The following is a 16,571-nucleotide window of genomic DNA, read 5'->3' as shown; positions in this document are numbered from 1 at the left end:
GCATGCACGCGTGCACACGCACACACACGCACACACAGAGTAATAAACAGTCCCTGGCTTCAAACTCCCAGCAAAACTGGGGCATGGGTGTGTGTATGCAGTGCGGGAAAGAAGACCAAAGAAAGAAAAACATCTGACAAATTCCATAGAGTCTGGGAGTTTCTGTGAAAATATTGGAATATATTTGAAAGGATTAATTAGGTATGATTTTACAATACCACCCCATATTTTCATCTCATACTTTATTTAACAATATTAAAGAGGCACTTTAATAGGACACATACGACATAATAAAAAGGCATTTCTTGCTCTCTCTTTCCTCTCTGACAAAATATCAAAATAAAAACTTTTGACATAACACATTGCACCCAAGGTAAATTACCTACAATAGTTTTTATACAATACAAAGGACAGTAAAGATACATATTAACAGGAAAAAGCCTCTTTTTCCTCTTTTAAAACTAAAAACTTTTTTTTTTTGCAGGACAGACGCAAAGTACTCTATTTGTTCATATCACATCAGTGCATTACTTCACCTCCTTGACTTGGGAGTATTTCAATAGTATTTAAGTATCTTCCATGTCCTCATTTGCACCTGAGATTTCTTTCTGGTTCAAAGTTCAGTTGTATACCTGCTCGATAACATGACATAACCTTTTTAACACTACGGAGTACCAGCATACAGGATGTTATAAAAAGTTTTATTTTCCTGCTTTGATTTCTTTTACAGGTCACTGCTACTTCCTATCTGTTCCCTTTTATTTTTAAATCAAGGAAGTCTGTATTCACATTACAAAATAAAAATAGCACCAGTAACTGCATAGTAAAAAGCTGATACCTACATAGCTACTAAGTCAATACAGTAAGATAGTTTAGAAGTTATACCATTATGGTCACTTGGACAGTACTATTCTGGTCTGGTAACTTGGGACAGGTTTGTCCATGAAACAAAAAAAGTTTGTCACAAATGTCAGGGTGCAGTTCGCTAGCGTTATTCTCATTTTTCATGCATTTACATAATCTACAGTGGTCAAATAATGGCATCAATGTTTGAAACACTATAATAGGCCCACACAGCAAGCAAGCTAGTTCATTATTTTCTTGGCAACTTAGAAACAAATTCTTAGGAATGGCTATCAAAAATGTGGCATTTGATTCTTAATTTAATTTTTTTTTAATTTATCATGTCGTAGGCCAGTTCCCAATTTAGTGAATTGTACAGGATTATTTGTGCAAAATCTTTAAAAAAATTGCTTTCTACAGTGTACTGCACCTTCTGAATAAGACGTCTATGGAATGAAGTTCATCTCTTCAAGTACTTTGTACAAAGATAACACAGAAGCAGTCTCAAAAGGGTCTGAGATTTGCAAGTATCCTTATAACCTCAGTACTTCTGCAATAAAGCAATTGCTCTTGACGATTCAGTCTGCCCAAAGCGATTACAATTTCAGTTCATGAAAATCATCAGCAACATCAAAGTTCTAGCATTTGCATGATAAATCAGGTGAATTAAAGTAGATTAGTAGACACAAAGCAAACTATTTCACAGGGCTGCAGTGCAAGTTCATTTAAACTAGACAGAAAAATCACGCTACACAAACGAATTTAATGCTTTGATAATTTTTCCCTTGCAAACCCCATGAAAGCAGCTGAGGATCACCATAAGTCACTTTCATAAATTACTCTGAAGTATCTCTTCTTAAAGGAATTTTAAAGCTCGTTAATTTCTGTCCAAACAGTTGGCTTAGGAGATTGTTCTGGGATTCGGCTGTCCTGTAATTGTGAGAGTCAGCAGGTTTAGCACCTTGGACAGCTCTGTGCCTGTTTAAAGAGCTGTGTAGGGACGTGACGGGGCCTTTGGCTAGGAGATGGTGAAAGGTTTTCCCCAGGATTTCCTTCTTACGTTTCAGGTCTCCATTGGAATGACGGTTAGTCACCTTCTTCTGATTGTAGGTGTCCAGTGCCATCTTTTTCAGCTGGTTGCCAACTCCTGACATTCTGGGCTTGGGGATCAGTTTGTTGCAGTGCGTTTCCCTCCTCCCGGGGGAAAGGGCAGAAGCCTCGTTGTTAGTCCATTCGGCTCTTTTGAGCTCTCCAGCCCCGTCACTCCTCCCAGGGCCCGGTGTTCGGGCTCTCTTCTTCTTCCCATCTCCCTCAATGTTCTCCCTGGAGGCTGAGCTGCCTTTGTGACTCGAAGACTTGTGCTCTTTTCGCTTCTTTGGGTGCAGCTTGCCAGGCCCGTTCAGAGCCGGCTTGTCCAAGGATTTACCTGGATCTGAGTGGCCATGTTTCACAGGGGTGGCCACTCCCTCAGCTTTGAGTTGACTTAAGGGTTTGTTTTGATTGCACCCTATTTCTCTGACACTGGCATTGCTGTCTTTGGCACAGACACCTGTCTCAGGCATGGCTTTTTCTTTAAGTGAGCAGGGTTTCTGGATCTCCTCTGTGCTGCCCAGATTAGCAGTTGCAACAGAGACAGCTTCGCCATTCACTTGAGTGCCTGTGGTTTTCTTCTGAGGGGCTGAATCTTTGGCAGCCCTGTTTAGAACAGGTGATGCTGTCTTGTCCTTCAGAGGCAGAGAGGGGTAGGTGGACTCTGAATAATTGGGCTTGGATGCAATTTCCCTAGGGGCTACATCATCTACATTCAGGTTGCTCCACAATGTTTTATGAGTGTCCTTGGCCTGTGGAGCTTCTACTTTTGGTGCAGGAATATCTTGGATTTTCTTAGTTAGTTTGAGGCAAGGGATCTCGTTGACAGGCTCTTCTCGTGAACTGGGATTGTCCAATAGCCCCACCACATGTTCTCTTTGCTTGCCCAGAATTGGTTTTTCTTGGCCATCTGCATGCCCATGTTTCTCAGTGAGATGAGGTGGAGATAGCTTTCCATCCGTTGACTGGTTATGAGCTAAACTAGAAAGGTCCATACGAAATTCAGAAGAGTCCAGGAAAGGAAGAGGCTTCCCATCAAAGGCTCCTTTGTCTAGTTCTTCGATGGAAAACGTTGTGGTGTAACTGAGCTCTGGATCACCCATGACAGCCTGGGGCAGAGAGGGAGACAGGCAAGGGGGCGGCGGGAGGGTATCAAACTGAGATTTTTCCATTTTAGCCAGGAGGTCTGAGAAGTCTCCCACGAGGTCTTCTGTTTTCACAGAGGTTCGGGGCAAAGTTGCTCCATGATCACCACCTGTTGCAGGGCAGGACTCACTGGGAGGTGGTAAAGGCACATCAGCTAGCTGTAGATCATTACTATGGTCAAGGTGCACAGGTGAGTTGTGTGGATCCAAGTTGCCATGGTGTATGATCTTCCTTTTCTTGCGTGGTGGCATGTCCTCCCTTGGATAGTTTTCCTCTTTGATTTTTTCATTGCCACCCTTGGAGGAGATGCCAGGCCTCATGACCCCTCTGAATTTGAAAGTCTTGTTGCTTCCTGCCAGGTGCTTCTCCATATGCCTGTCATACTGTTCTTTCTTAGAGAAGGTGTAGTTGCACATGCTGCATATGAATGACTTTTTGATGACATGCATGACGTCCGCGCAGAGCTCACACGCATACAGCGTGGTGTGCTTGATCTCTGGTTCCTCCGCTATCCCATGATCTTGACTCAGGTGGCTTCGAAGCTCTTTGGTTTCCGGGTAGAACATCGGGCACTTGTGGCACAAGTAAATCTTCTGTAAGCTGTGCACCACTAAGTGGCGCTGGAGCTTGAAGGGCTTGGGAAATTGTTTTCCACAGTGATGGCAGTCTCTGGAAGGATCCTTGCAGTCCGGATGCATGGGGACAGCTTTTTGAGTGCTTTCACCTTTTGGCATATTGTCTGGAGATGGACTGGCAGACCCTTTGGAAGAGCTGGAGGCGGAGGAAGCTGGTTTAATTCTGATACTGCCTTCCAAGGCATCTTTAGTTACCTTTGCCTCTTCGTCTGGGGGTGGCTCTTTTGGGCTCTTGTTCTCTTTGCTTGCAAGGTGTTTGCTGGTAGAATCCACCAGCTTGGATGACTTGCTTGGTTTCCGATACATGATGGTGTGCAGGAAGTGAGTGACCGCAGCGTTGTCGTCACTGAAGCAGGTGGGCAGACCCATCGCTGATTTCTGAGCCTGACCTTTCCGAGCAAACTGCGTGGCGTGCTCTCTGAGATGCTCGTTGTACATCCAGACATCAGAAATCTCCTTCAGGCACATTCCACAGGCCCACAGGCCAGCTTTGTTTTTTGCATGCTTCTCTTTTAAATGGTCCCTCAATTGCTCCCTTGAGCTGAATTTGCGCTGGACACACATATAGCAGGTAGGTGGAGGGGAAGGGTTATGGGTGAGTTTGTGAAAGTCCAGTTCCCCTAAGGTGAGAAACCACTGGAAACATACTTTGCATTTGTATTGTTTATCCTTAGTCTTGATGTTCATATCATTGCGATTTTTGCCTGGTTTCCCATCTTCTAGCTTATTTTTGCTGTGTTTGCTATGCTGGCTTGGCTGCTGCTTGAAACTCACCATGCTTTCATCCAAATGGCCAGGATTATCTTTGCAAGGGCTAAAAAAGCACATGTCCTGCATCTTGAACTTTGCATTCAACATCTCAATGTCAATCGTATGAAACTCAGGTGAGCCTTGGTCCTCATTTATCTTGATGTTGAAGGGTTCCTCTTCCAGCTCTGGGGGTTCTGGGCTAGTTTCTGCTATTGAATGTTCATTTGCAAGCTCCATAGGGGACTTGAACAGTATTTCATCAGCAGGAACATTTTCTGCCTCCTTTTCAAGACTTCCCCAAATGTTCAAGTCCGGAATGTTTTCCATCTGGTTGTTTTGGCATAGGAAGGTTAACATGTTATCATCCTCCAGGTCAATGACCTCCTTCCTTTGGCTGTTTTTCTCATAGTCTGGCTGCAGTGCAATATTTGTGGAAGCGTTGGAGCTGGCATCACACCCCTTTGGCTTACTGCTGTGACACATGTTTAGCATCAAGGCATCGTCAATGGAGATGGTTTCATATTCACAAGGATCATCTCTAGTGACACAGAAAGAGCTGGTTTCACTGAGGTCTGAAGCCAGCCGGATGGGAAAGAAGTCTATGGCACCCACTGGCCCGACATTTGCATCAGTGACAGGTTTGGGTTTCTTGGTTCGTTTCCCATACACGCGCGTGCACTTCCTCCGGGTGAACTGGTTGTCCCTTGGAAACAGCTGTGAGAATGTGATGTCATCATCAAATAAACCCTGCAGGTCCGGCTCAGTTGCATCACCAGTGCAGGACTCCTTGCTCTGTAGCAACTCTCCCTTTCCCCAGGGCTTTGACTCTGCGGAACAAGGGCTGTCATCAGAAGCATTTTCCAACATGCCTTTAGTGGGATCCTTGTTGGCCGTTTCAGATTCACAGGTTTCTAAAGACAGATCTGCTCTGGCAGGACTCAAGGGATGCCTGAAGGCACTACTAAGACTCCCAGGATGGCTCTTTCCCAGGGAATTCTCAAATTCCTTTACATTTGTGCCACCACCATCATCCTGCTGTTCTTTGCATACCTTGCTCAACCCCTTCTCCACTTGCTTCATGAACCCACTTGCCCATTTCTCTTTGGCCTGTGCCTTTTCTCCTTGACTTGGATCTTCCATCTGCTTTTGACAGCTCACAGGGACCTTTAGTGATTTCTGTCTGCCTGTCTCCTTGGAAGAGACTACCCAATCACCCACTTCATCGGAACGCTTAACTATGCAAGGTGACTGTTTTGCTGTGTGAGACTGCTGGGGTGAGCATGGCCTGTCTTGTTCCTCTGCTGAGATGCAGCTGCTTGGCTCAGCCAGGTCTTCAATCACATTTAACAGACTGGAGTTGATTCTACTGGAAACAACATTGGAAGGACCATCAATAGCATTCTTCTCCAGGTCAGACAATCCATTGACTTCACTTTCATTGGGAAACATCTTTACTTTCCTTCTTCTTGCTTTTCTACTTAGTTTCTTCTCTAAATTTCTACTTACCCCCCCAGGATCTTTGCTTTGGCTTCTTCTACCTTTTCCCTGTTTATCTGGTTGCTTTCTAGGACAGGGCTTTTCTGTCACTGATTCATCCAATCCCCCTGTCTCTGAGCTATGATATTTTGTCTTTGTTTCTTTACTCAGAATATCTGTGTGATGACGTTCATGGCACACTTCAAGAGATATGACACTGAGATCACTGAGCACCCGACTAACTACTTCTTGCATTTGTGCATTGGTCGCCTTCTCTTGACCCACACAGGTTTTCTTGTAGATGTGTTCAACAGCGCTGGTTGGCATTTGAGTGTTATTCATTCTCTCTTTGGCAGTGGTCTTTATGCTTTTCCTAGAGACTTTCTTGGACATTTTAGATGTTTTCTCCAGCAGATTCAAACTGAACTTTGAAGTTTTGCTTGGCAGCAACGTGCCTTCATTTTTTGTCCGATGCTTTACAGCTTTGTGCCTGGTCAGTCCCGGTTTGGATCTAAAAGATGCTGAACAAATATCACAAGTGACTTGGAGGCCATTTTGTTTCTTTTCTTTCAGGTGCCCGTTTCTGGATGCATTTGGTATATTTTTAAACATGCCACTCTCCTCTTCTTGCTCCATGTTATTTAACGTACAACTGCTGTCTCCTCCAGTACTCTCAGCCCCATGACTTTCCGAGTCATCTGCTTTTGAATTATTTTCTCTATTATCCACATTTTTGGAGGGGTCACTAGGTCTCATCTCCGGCACATCTGTAAACTGGTGGACCTTTTGATCAACAGGGCCAGAATCTGCTGTCCTTCCAAAGGCAATACTTACAACTGTTGGGATCTGTTGAATGACAAAGCTATTGCATGAGGACTCTGGCTCCTTTTGATGTTTATTTCCATTATAACGGCACTTTTTAAGCTCCTTTTCTTGATTTAAGTTTACCTCTCCATCTCTTTCTCCAATTGGTGAAAGATTAGAGGGCTGCGTTGAGTAATCTTTGGTTTCTGGTGTGGGCTGACAAGCATGGATGCTCTGCAGAGGCATTGACTGAGAATTAATAATCATGTCTGTGACAGTGCATGTCTTGCTTCCTTTATAAAGAGGGCATAACAGCTCAGCACAAGTGCTTTCTGGCAGCCCATCATCAATTTCTTTTTGATCCAGAGGTGGCACGCAGGGAAGAATACAGTCATTCATTTGCAATTTCTGCGGGATTTCCATCTCCAAAGCAGAAACTGCCAACTCACCAGGGCATTGTGGAACATGAGGTTTTGCCGGTCCTTCTTTTTCAGACTGCCCAAAATTATTTAGAATATCTTCAGCAAGACAATGACGAATGTTTCCAATAGCATCCAAAGGTGCAGGAGCAGTGTTGTTGCATTGCTGAAGAGTGGGTGGAAAGACATGTGTGTCTTTCCATTTTCCTTGCTCTAAAGGATTTTGTGTGGGACAGCAAACTACATTTTTCTCCAAATCAGAGTTGAACCTTTTTACAATAAATGAACTTGACTGAGTCTCTGTGTTAAGCACAGTGTATCTATCCTCTTCCGAGAGCTGCACACTGAAGTCAGAGAACTCTACATTTTCATTATTACTGTTCTGCAAATATTTGTGGTGAGAAAAGCTAGTTTGCAAAGGCAAACTGGCCAGAGAATCCTCTTTAGAGTGACAAGCATCAAGGGCCTGCTTTTTCTTTCCACTGCCCTCTTCAGGAAGCTGAGCATTTACTGAATAGATGTTAGTTTCATGCAACAAATTATATTCCTTGTGAAGATCTTCAGAAGGATTCAAAGAGCTAACAGGACCCAAAGACACACTGCAGGAAAGCTGTGTCTCATGTCCTACGTGGTTGTTGGTTGACCCTATGCATTTGTTTTTTATGGTGCATGATAACTGCATATGATGACTAGCTCTATCAGACCAAGCATTACATTCAACAGTGTTTACTTTTAGTGTCTCTGTCAGTGCATTGCCTAATGTTTCTTTCTCAAACAAACTGTGGCTTAAATAGGATTGTCTGTGGTTTTTAAATGCCAAGGTTGCTTTGTTTTTATCTTGCTCCTGCTCCTCCACAATCTGATCAGCTTTCTTTACCTGCCCTAGCAATGGGGTTACCATTGCACTGCTGCATGGTGAAAGGTTATTATGCTCTTGTGATATACCATCTGCACAGATATTAATGTCACTCGGCTCTGAACATTCATCTGCTAAGTGCTGCAGCTCTGTTACATTATTGTGCAGCTTGTGGTTCGCAAATGTGGATTGCTCTGCAGTGTAGGTGTCTGTTTCGTTGAACGATTCCAGCTGTTCACCTGCCTCTGGAAAAACTCCAGTTGTTTCTGATGTGGTAGCCATGCTCTCTGCCTCTCCTCCCATGGGCTCATTCCCCTCTACAGACGCATGATGACATGCTGAATTCTCACCTTCCAAGCTGTCCAGGCCTTCCTCTTCCTGCTCAGACTGGATATTGGCATTTGAAGGTTGGTGGTTGGCAGAGAGCAGTATTGGGAAGCATGGCACCATCAGCTCTTCTTCATTATTCTTGACTGTCCGGGCAACAAACAGTTGGAGCTGCTGTAATGGGTTTGCGGTAGTTTCTTGGGAGGCTAGCACCTTTTCTGTACCACAACCAGTCTCTTTGGACATACTCAGTATATCGAATAATAATGCTTTCCGGTTGCTAGCCTTGTGAAAGGGTCCTGGGGTTTGGTAGACTGCAGGATCCTTACTTTCTTCAGTCTCTTCCAATAAAACAGGTCCATTGTCATCACCTTCGAAGTGCACTGAGCATTTTAGCACTTTCGGTGACTCGGCTTTGTCTAAAGGTCTTTCTTCTAAGTCCATGTCATTTTTGGCATGAGAAGACAAAGTGAGATCCAAGGTGGGGACCCGATCTTCCCGAAACCCAAATTCAGATTTCAGATTTGGAACATGGCTGCTGAAAGATTCCAGCTCTGGAGGATCATCAAAGGTTTTATCCATTTTTCCTGGCTCGGAAAACCCCTCAGGTCCGTGTTTACTTGGCAGGGACGGAAAAATATCATGTTTATTTAGTTCAGCTGCCTCTAGAGTTTTAGGGAACAAGGAATCAGTAACAATGGCAGGGCTTTTTATCATATGGTTTGTGTAGATTGGAGCCTCTAATTTGTCTGGCATGCATGAATCAGGGATAACCCGGGGAGGTTCATTCTCCATCTCTCTGGAGTCACTTTCCTTGGAAGTTTCAGCATCCTTCAGAGCTTCTGGGAACTGATTGCAGGCCTCTTTGGAACAGAAATGATCTATAGAGATTGAATCTTCAGCAGCTGGTGTACACATGTTTGATTCTAAAGAATTAAACTCCGCTGGGCAGGGCCAAGAATCCTGGTGGTTCTTATAGTTGCCATCTATGTTGGGAACTGTAGGCTTCTGATTCACTAAACTTTGGCCCACACAGACTTTTGTGGAAAGAAGGTTTGTATTCCCAAGAGCATCTGTCAAGAACAAACCCTTTTCATTCCCTGTCTCTTGATCCATGTGTATAGGCGAAAACTGATCAGTTGCTTTTCTCAGCTGTGTGCTGATGTGTTGCTCAGATTTCTGATGGACGTCAGATGCCTCATTTAATTTGCTGGTTTGCAGCTGATTTTCCAGTTCCGTAACTAATCGCTTGATCTCCAGTTCATCATCTGATATATTGTTAATAAAAGCTACATTATAATCTCCAATCCTGTCTGACATAGGTAAAGACATTTGATTGGGTGTTATGGCTCCCTCATCTGGGAATTTCTTAGCTAATGGCTTTTCCACCGAAAGAGTATGAAACTGACCAATGTCTTCTGACAAAATTGGAGACACTTCCTCCATGAGACCCCAGTCCTTCTCTTGAAGAAACGGAGGATACTGCTGCTCAAACGGCATGGTTTTGCTGGGTGGATTGCATCCAAATGGGACAAAATTGTCCTTACTTGTGGTGATGCTGTTGTATAATGGATTATCAAACTCAGCTACGGGAAGTTCCCCAAATATTGAAGAGGAGTCAAAGCTAAGAGGGGAAGACACTTTGGTCTGCTGATTTTCTGATGCAAAGGGGGTGAAATCAGAGTGCTTCTGCTCAAATGAACTGGTGCTAATGTCATCCTGGCATAAGTACATATCGTCAATGTGCGAGGCCCCCACGGCTGGGGGCTTTGAGAAAAGGTTAGGATCATAGCGACTGGACAGGTCTTTGTGGTCGTAAAGTGTGTCGTCAGTGCTCACATAGGTATCGGGTCCTTTGATGGCTAGCATCATTCCAACAGGATCCCCATTGTAACAGCTGACTGGAGCAGCATAATCTTTATGGTCATCGCAAAGTCCATGTTCCTTTAAGTACTTGAGTCCAGCAGGTGAATAGGTAGCACTCATATGTCCAGGGCTGGCATCAGTACCAATGTGAGAGGGAGGAATTAACTCTTCTGTATGGTAAGTGAGGGTGTCCTCATTATAAGCAGCAAACGAACGGCTCTGACTGGTCATTGTCAAATCAGTGGAATCTTGAGCGTCTGGCATAGGTCTCGCTACCTCAACTGCATGACTAATGGCTCCTTTCTGCTCTTCTGCGTCCTCCTTACAGTAAAGTCTAACAGGACTCTTGTTGAAGGCGTCTTTGCTGTGATGTTCTTTTTCTTTGCTTTCTGGTGAGCTTTCCTTGTTCATATAACTTGCCAGAGAAATGTGTGACCTATCGCTGTGATGTATCGTGGAGCCAGTCAGCAAAAATTTGGCTGAGCCAAACCTCCTTGTCCCTCTGGAAAAGCCCGCTTTGGTTTTATTGCTCGTCTTTAGAGTCTCTTTGACAAGAAGGCTCAGCGGGTTCCTTGGAAGTGGTGTGATGTGCTCAGAATTCTCTGGGTATCTTCTGTTCTGGATACTTTCCTTCTCATTGTCAGAGTCGGCCCTTTCAGTGCTTGGGGGGCTAGCGCCGGTTTCACTGGACACGCTAGTGCTATGATTGCTGCCAGTGGAAGATCGGCTGCTTCGCTTTCGGATTCTGGCTGCAACACCATCTTTCTTTATTGCTTCATTGCTTGGGGCCCGCCTGTGCTCCTGACCATCTCTCTTCTGGCTATAGGGCCAGGCTGGCTCTTTCTCTTTGGCCCTCTCACCTCTCCCTGAGCGCCTCCCTGAGCACCTCCTGGTCTTCCCATTCAACGCTGACCCCAGCTTCTTTCTGCTGTGCAGCTTGGCATACGCCACCCCTTCATCATCGGAATCCGAAATGTACTCGTATTCTCCGAATTTACTGTCCTGGGCTGCCGGGAGCAGCCTCTCGGTGGCTCTGGAGACTGGCGCGTTCTTCTCGCTCTTCGCATGCAGCTTGTGCAGCTTGTTTTTCTGCTGCACGATTTTATGAATGAGCTCCTTGCTCCATGTGCCGCTCCTTGGCTTCCGCTTTTTCACATCCTTCATCGAGAACCGCAGCAGCTTGGGGTTCTTAACGGCAGGGCCTGGGGCGGTATCACTGGGCCTGATTTCGCTCTTCAGATAAGCATCTTCACTAAGGCTTCTGGGCTGATTTTTATCAGAGTCAAGTTTGGTTATAGCCACTGGAGTAACAGAGCCGCCATCACCCTTCCTCCCTGCCTTCAGCTTGGTATTCCTGTCAGGCTGTGCTTTATCAGTCGTCACCCGATTTGCAGCCTTGCTCGGTGCCAGCTCCATGACACTGGATTTCTCCAGCCTCTTGTTCCCCCGGTCTGTGAACTTGCCTGCCAGTCTCCTCTTAGGAACATGCTGCATCCCCGACACTCTGCTCTGAGCCTGCTCTCCACTGGGATGATCCTCTTCGTAGTAACAGACGGCTTTTGGCTTCTCGTCCTTCCCCGCGTGCTTCAGTTTGTTCGCCGAGGCTGGGCCATCCTTCACCTTGTGCGGCACCCCGCTTCCTGTGGCCTTCACCGACGTGAGTTCCTCATCAGCAAACACATCGATGAAGCTACTGTCAATCTCGGGGTTATCAGACTGATACTCCAGCCCATTCAGCGCTTCCGTGATCAGACTATCCAGCTTGGCATCATCGATTCCTAAGTCAGAAGCAGTAAGTGGCAAAGAATTTGTGGTTAGCCCATTAAATATATGGCCTTTGAGTGGGTCCTCCTTTGCCTCCCCTCTGCCTTCCCCATCTAACAGGAAACTGACAGGCTTGTTTATTGCAAGCAGGTGCGAATGGGTGTCGGGAGAAAGCGATGGCCCTGGCCTGGCTTGGGAGTGTTTCATGGACTCTGGGGGGAGCTGCTTCCTGGCCTCAGCCCCCCTGGGAGCATCTCTCATCTCACCCTGGAAAGCCGCATGCGAGCCACAGAACTGGCGGTGCTCCAGGAAGGAGGAGAGGTTGCTGTAGTTCTGGTCACACTGTTTGCAGGTCAGCAGCACGTCCAGCTGGTCCAGGCTTGCGCTGCTCAGCGAGTTTGCCAGCAGGTGATGGGAGGAATAAGGTGGGGGAGGCGGCTCCCCCTCGAAGGCATCCAGGCAGCCCTTGCCCATGTCGACATCTGGCTTGTGGAACTGGGTCTCCGGGAGGCATTTGAGAAGGTGCTCGTCCTTTGGGGCATCCAGGGGGAAGTGGAAGGGCTTGATGGAGTCTGGCGGGTGGTAGTGGAGTGAGCTGGAGTTCAGGATGTCCGAGGGGTGGCAGGGATGGGGAATGAGGGATGCGGGGGTAAGTGCTGCAGGCAGCTGGCTGTCTTCGAAGCTGTGGGTGACTGGGCTGCTGGACATAGGCGAGAGAGAAGAACACGTGCTGTTGCAGGTGGGGTTGGGGACAGGTGACGGGAGCGGAGACTCGCACGGTGAAGCCGCCACCAAGGCCGACGGCGGCAGAGCCAACGGCGGATTGGGAGGGCTCCTGGAGGTGGCTGGCGACACTGTTTGGTTTATGCCAAAGAAGAGGGGTTTGCTCCTGGAGTCGCATGCGGGAGACCCGGTGTCCTTCCCACCTTCAAAGGAGAAAGCGTTCGTTGAGCCACAGCTCTGCCGGGTGGGGTCCCTCCTTTGCACCACGAGACCCTCCCCTGCCAGGAGCTTTTGGCTGTGATACCTGGGGGTGCCTTTCTGCAGACTGCTGCCCCCTTTCCATTGTGAGGTGCCAAGGGGGAATGGGAACTTCTGGCTAGTGAGCTGTCCGGATAGCTCTATCCTGTTCTGGCTGGGCACTGCGGAGGTGAGGTGTATTTGCTGCCAAGGCATCCTGGAGTTTTTCTGCGTGTGCTGTCTCTGCTCAGGGCTGGACTGGCACTCGAATGAGAACTGACTTCCAACAGGGTTTGAATAAGGTGCTGAAGTCTGGTCCGCGGGAGAGAACGCCTTATGGGCTCCATCCCAGGCTTGTAAGAGCCGGGGGTGGGCTGGAGGTGTACTGGGCATGTTTTTCTCAAAAGGCACCGATCCTGTGCTTACACCGCTCGCCGGGGAACCGCAATAAACTTTGTTCTGAAAGTGCACTTGGGGTAGAGAGTTCTGTGGCATATTCCTTCGAAGAGAGCTACCTTGGGTCAGTATCCTTTGACTAGGTCCATTGTCTTTCAGTGAAGGCTGCCCCTTACTCACTGGCTTTGGCATACTAGTCGCATGTAAACTAGGTGGGAAAACGGATTGGTTTTCTTGGAAAGTGCTTGGAGTTTGGTCGATAGCACCAGAAGAAGAGAGAGCACCATTGAGCTCACCGGAATGCTCATTCCTTCCTTTGTAGCAAGGCAGAGGGGCCTGCTGCTGGACCCCTGGGGCCGGCGAACGTAGGAACGGAACTGGCTGAGAAGACAGGCCATATGTCCTTCCCTCTGGGGCTACAGCTTCGTAGGAGCCGTTGCTCAGAGCCTCCTCTTGCCAGTCCCTGGAGGAAGAATGAAAGCTGAAAGCACCATGAATTACCTGGTTAGTTGCCAGTGAAACATCCACGTAATCTTGGCTGGTAGTGTCATTACGGAAAGGATCCTTTGCTAGGTCATGCAGCGGCTGGAAGGGGTATTGGAATGGCAAAGAGCCCAGACAGTGCATGCTGGCTTTGCCGCTTTCAGGGAAGGGGCATGGTTTCTGAGCAGAGATACCAAAGCTAGCACCCAGGAAGCTTTTGTCCGGTGAAGGCCAAGACTTATTCCCATTTGCCTGGAACTCTAAATAGTGTAACTGCCCGTTAGTGCCAGAGCTTTTGTGGGGGAGGCCAGCTGACGGCTGTCCTTTCCCGCTGCGGTTCTGGCGTGTGGCGGCTGGCGTGTGTGAGGTATAGTTGCCGGAGGTAAGGCTGGAGGAGACCTCCGGGAAGCACTGGTTGAAGCTCAGGTCCTCTTGCTCGAGCTCTGCCTCTCTCTCGGGGATGCTGGGCACGTGGAATCGGTAGCTTCCCGAGCTGGGTCCTCGGCTGACTTCTGGCTTCTTGGGCGGGGTGACCTTCTGCTGGGGGTAGGCGATGCCAATGGTGGGGTTGGACCGAGAGTTGCTAATGGTGAGCCTGTAGAGCTGGTGGTGACTGCGCTCCCCTTTTCCAGCGCGCCTGCTCTTATCCCGCACTCGGCTCTTCCCTGTGGGAGACTGTGGGCTCCCCTTGACGCTGCCCCACGGGCCATCGCTGGAAAACTTGGGCTTGTTGTGAAGGGACTTGAAGTCGATCTTGCCCGCTTGCTGTGGCCTGATCACAGCTTCCCGTTGGCTGTGGGGCTCTTTGTCCTTGACGCTGGGGAAGTGGGACCCGCTCTCGGTCCCGTTGTGCAAACACAACTCCGAGGTGTCCAGGGAGCTGCTGTTAAACTCCCCTCCCCCTTTCCCACTGAAATGTTCAAAGGCAAAGTCTTTGTCTTGATCTTTGGAGCTGGACTCAGTATCACTGACGGTATAAACAAGCTGGGTCTCTCCTGTCATGATACCGAGGGGCAGGGCTAGAAGGCTATCATTTTCCTTACATCTGTGGGATTAGATCTTTCCTTCACAGGCATGGTCTTTCGTTGTTAGGCGGCTAGGATGAGGCTTGGTTAAATAGGCAGTGGTACCCCACTCCCAAATCTATCCTGGTTACTGGGCAGGTCTTGCTTGTAAAGAGCACCTGGGATTCGCCTCATGCTTCCAGATGGGACCTACAATAGAGAAAAACCCCAGTGAGTCTTACGGGGACAAAGGACTTGGCCACGTCTAACAGCACGGAGCAAGAGGAAGTCACAGCTCAGATGGGGGTCTGGATTCTCCCATCCCACACCCTGCGGAGTCAGCCACACCTTGGCACAGAGTGAGCGTTGAATGCTACTGTCCTGATTTGTCAGTGTTTGACCCCCGCCCTCTGCACAGATGTGAATGATGGCACAAGGATGGATCAGGTCCCTAGGGGAGTGTATTTCACACGTATCTTTCCAGGGCAGTTTTTGGGCAGCCTGACTTCTAGCTAACCGGAGAGGGAAGACATTTCTACGACAGAAGAAAGCAGTTCGGCTCCTTTCCCTGTCGCCACCTGGGAGCAGAGTGATCAGAACATGGGCCTGGAGAAGAACCTCACAAACGATTTCAGAGAAATTCCTCTGACAGGCTTCTCTCCCCGATTGCAAAAGTCCCTCAAACATCCAGCTTTGCAGAGGACGTTAGAAGCATTTTTGACAAAGCATGCTAAGGGAGGCATTTTTTTCTTCCCTTGGAAGCTATTTCTGTGCACTTATTAGCAACGTAAGCAGAAAAAGATTAGAGAAGAACTCCACCTATGGATGACTGGCCATGACGGGCAGGGGCAGGCTCTGTCCTTTGGCATTCCTTTGAGTGATGTCCTGGAAAAAGAGAAACCACCTTTCTCTATGCCCGTCCCACCCCCTTCTCTCCAGTGCTACCCCAGCCTTTGATACAGGAGCTTTGGGTTCCCCCAAGGGCGGTGATCATATCACGGGGGGAGCCACCTCTGCTCCCCATGGGCGGTGCATGACTCCTCCATTTGGGGAGGCTGGGTGTGCCTGGACTGTGGCCCCGCCCTGAGGCCTGCCCCCACTTGGCCCCCTCCCTGGAGGCCCCCCCCCCGCCTGCCCGCCCGCCCACCAGTCACTCACTGCTCACGCGTGCCTCTTCACCCCCTCCCCGAGGCCCCCATGCGGGCGCAGCAGGGATGGGAAGAGGTGGAGTGAGGGCAGGGCCTCGGCGTGGAGCACGGGTGGGGCCACAGCCCAGGTGCCCTGTTGGCAGGCTGGCTGTTTGGGGAAGCTTAGCCTCCCCGGCCTCTTATACCTGCTGCCCACACTGCTCCCCGCATCTCAGCTCTTTAGTTCAGCGCTCCCCAGACTAGCTAGATCAGTGCATTGACACTTATTATAATGGAGCTGGGAGGGATCATTTCAAAAAAATTAACACAAGAACCCCACTGAATGATCATGGTTTCTGGCTTCTGCTAAGGTGAGAACCACTTAAGGGTAACAGGATGCACTATATTACAGGGCCATTTCTTCTAAAGCATCCTGAAAACACTTTACCAACTGTATGTTGTGCTTTATACCAAAATTATTTCACCCACCGTGGACTAGATCAGTGTTCCTCAATGACTGGTCCGCGGACCGGTGCCGATCCCCAAGATCTCCCTGACACAGTTTAGGAAGGCAGCAAGCTGGTCCCTGGCATCAAAATGGTCAAGAAATACTAGACTAGAGGATC

At 48.1% G+C, this 16,571-nt stretch overlaps 1 protein-coding gene across 4 annotated transcripts in view; it reads right to left on the bottom strand.

Moving 5' to 3' along the window:
• Positions 1 to 481: 481 nt before the first annotated feature.
• The window catches only part of ZNF469 (zinc finger protein 469), a 194,135-nt gene continuing 178,045 nt past the window's right edge, over positions 482 to 16,571 (bottom strand). For all 4 annotated transcript variants that reach the window (XM_043494913.1, XM_038368808.2, XM_043494914.1 and 1 more), the window contains one exon: positions 482 to 15,028. In XM_043494913.1, the coding sequence (XP_043350848.1) occupies positions 1,680 to 14,816 (13,137 nt within the window). In that variant the 5' untranslated portion in view covers positions 14,817 to 15,028 and the 3' untranslated portion in view covers positions 482 to 1,679. The remainder of the gene's footprint in view (positions 15,029 to 16,571) is intronic.

Source organism: Dermochelys coriacea, chromosome 12, assembly GCF_009764565.3.
Source record: "Dermochelys coriacea isolate rDerCor1 chromosome 12, rDerCor1.pri.v4, whole genome shotgun sequence".
NCBI classification, from domain to species: Eukaryota; Metazoa; Chordata; order Testudines; family Dermochelyidae; genus Dermochelys; species Dermochelys coriacea.
The sequence above is the reverse complement of the archived record's forward strand: the minus strand, read 5'-3'. Positions and strand labels throughout refer to the sequence as shown.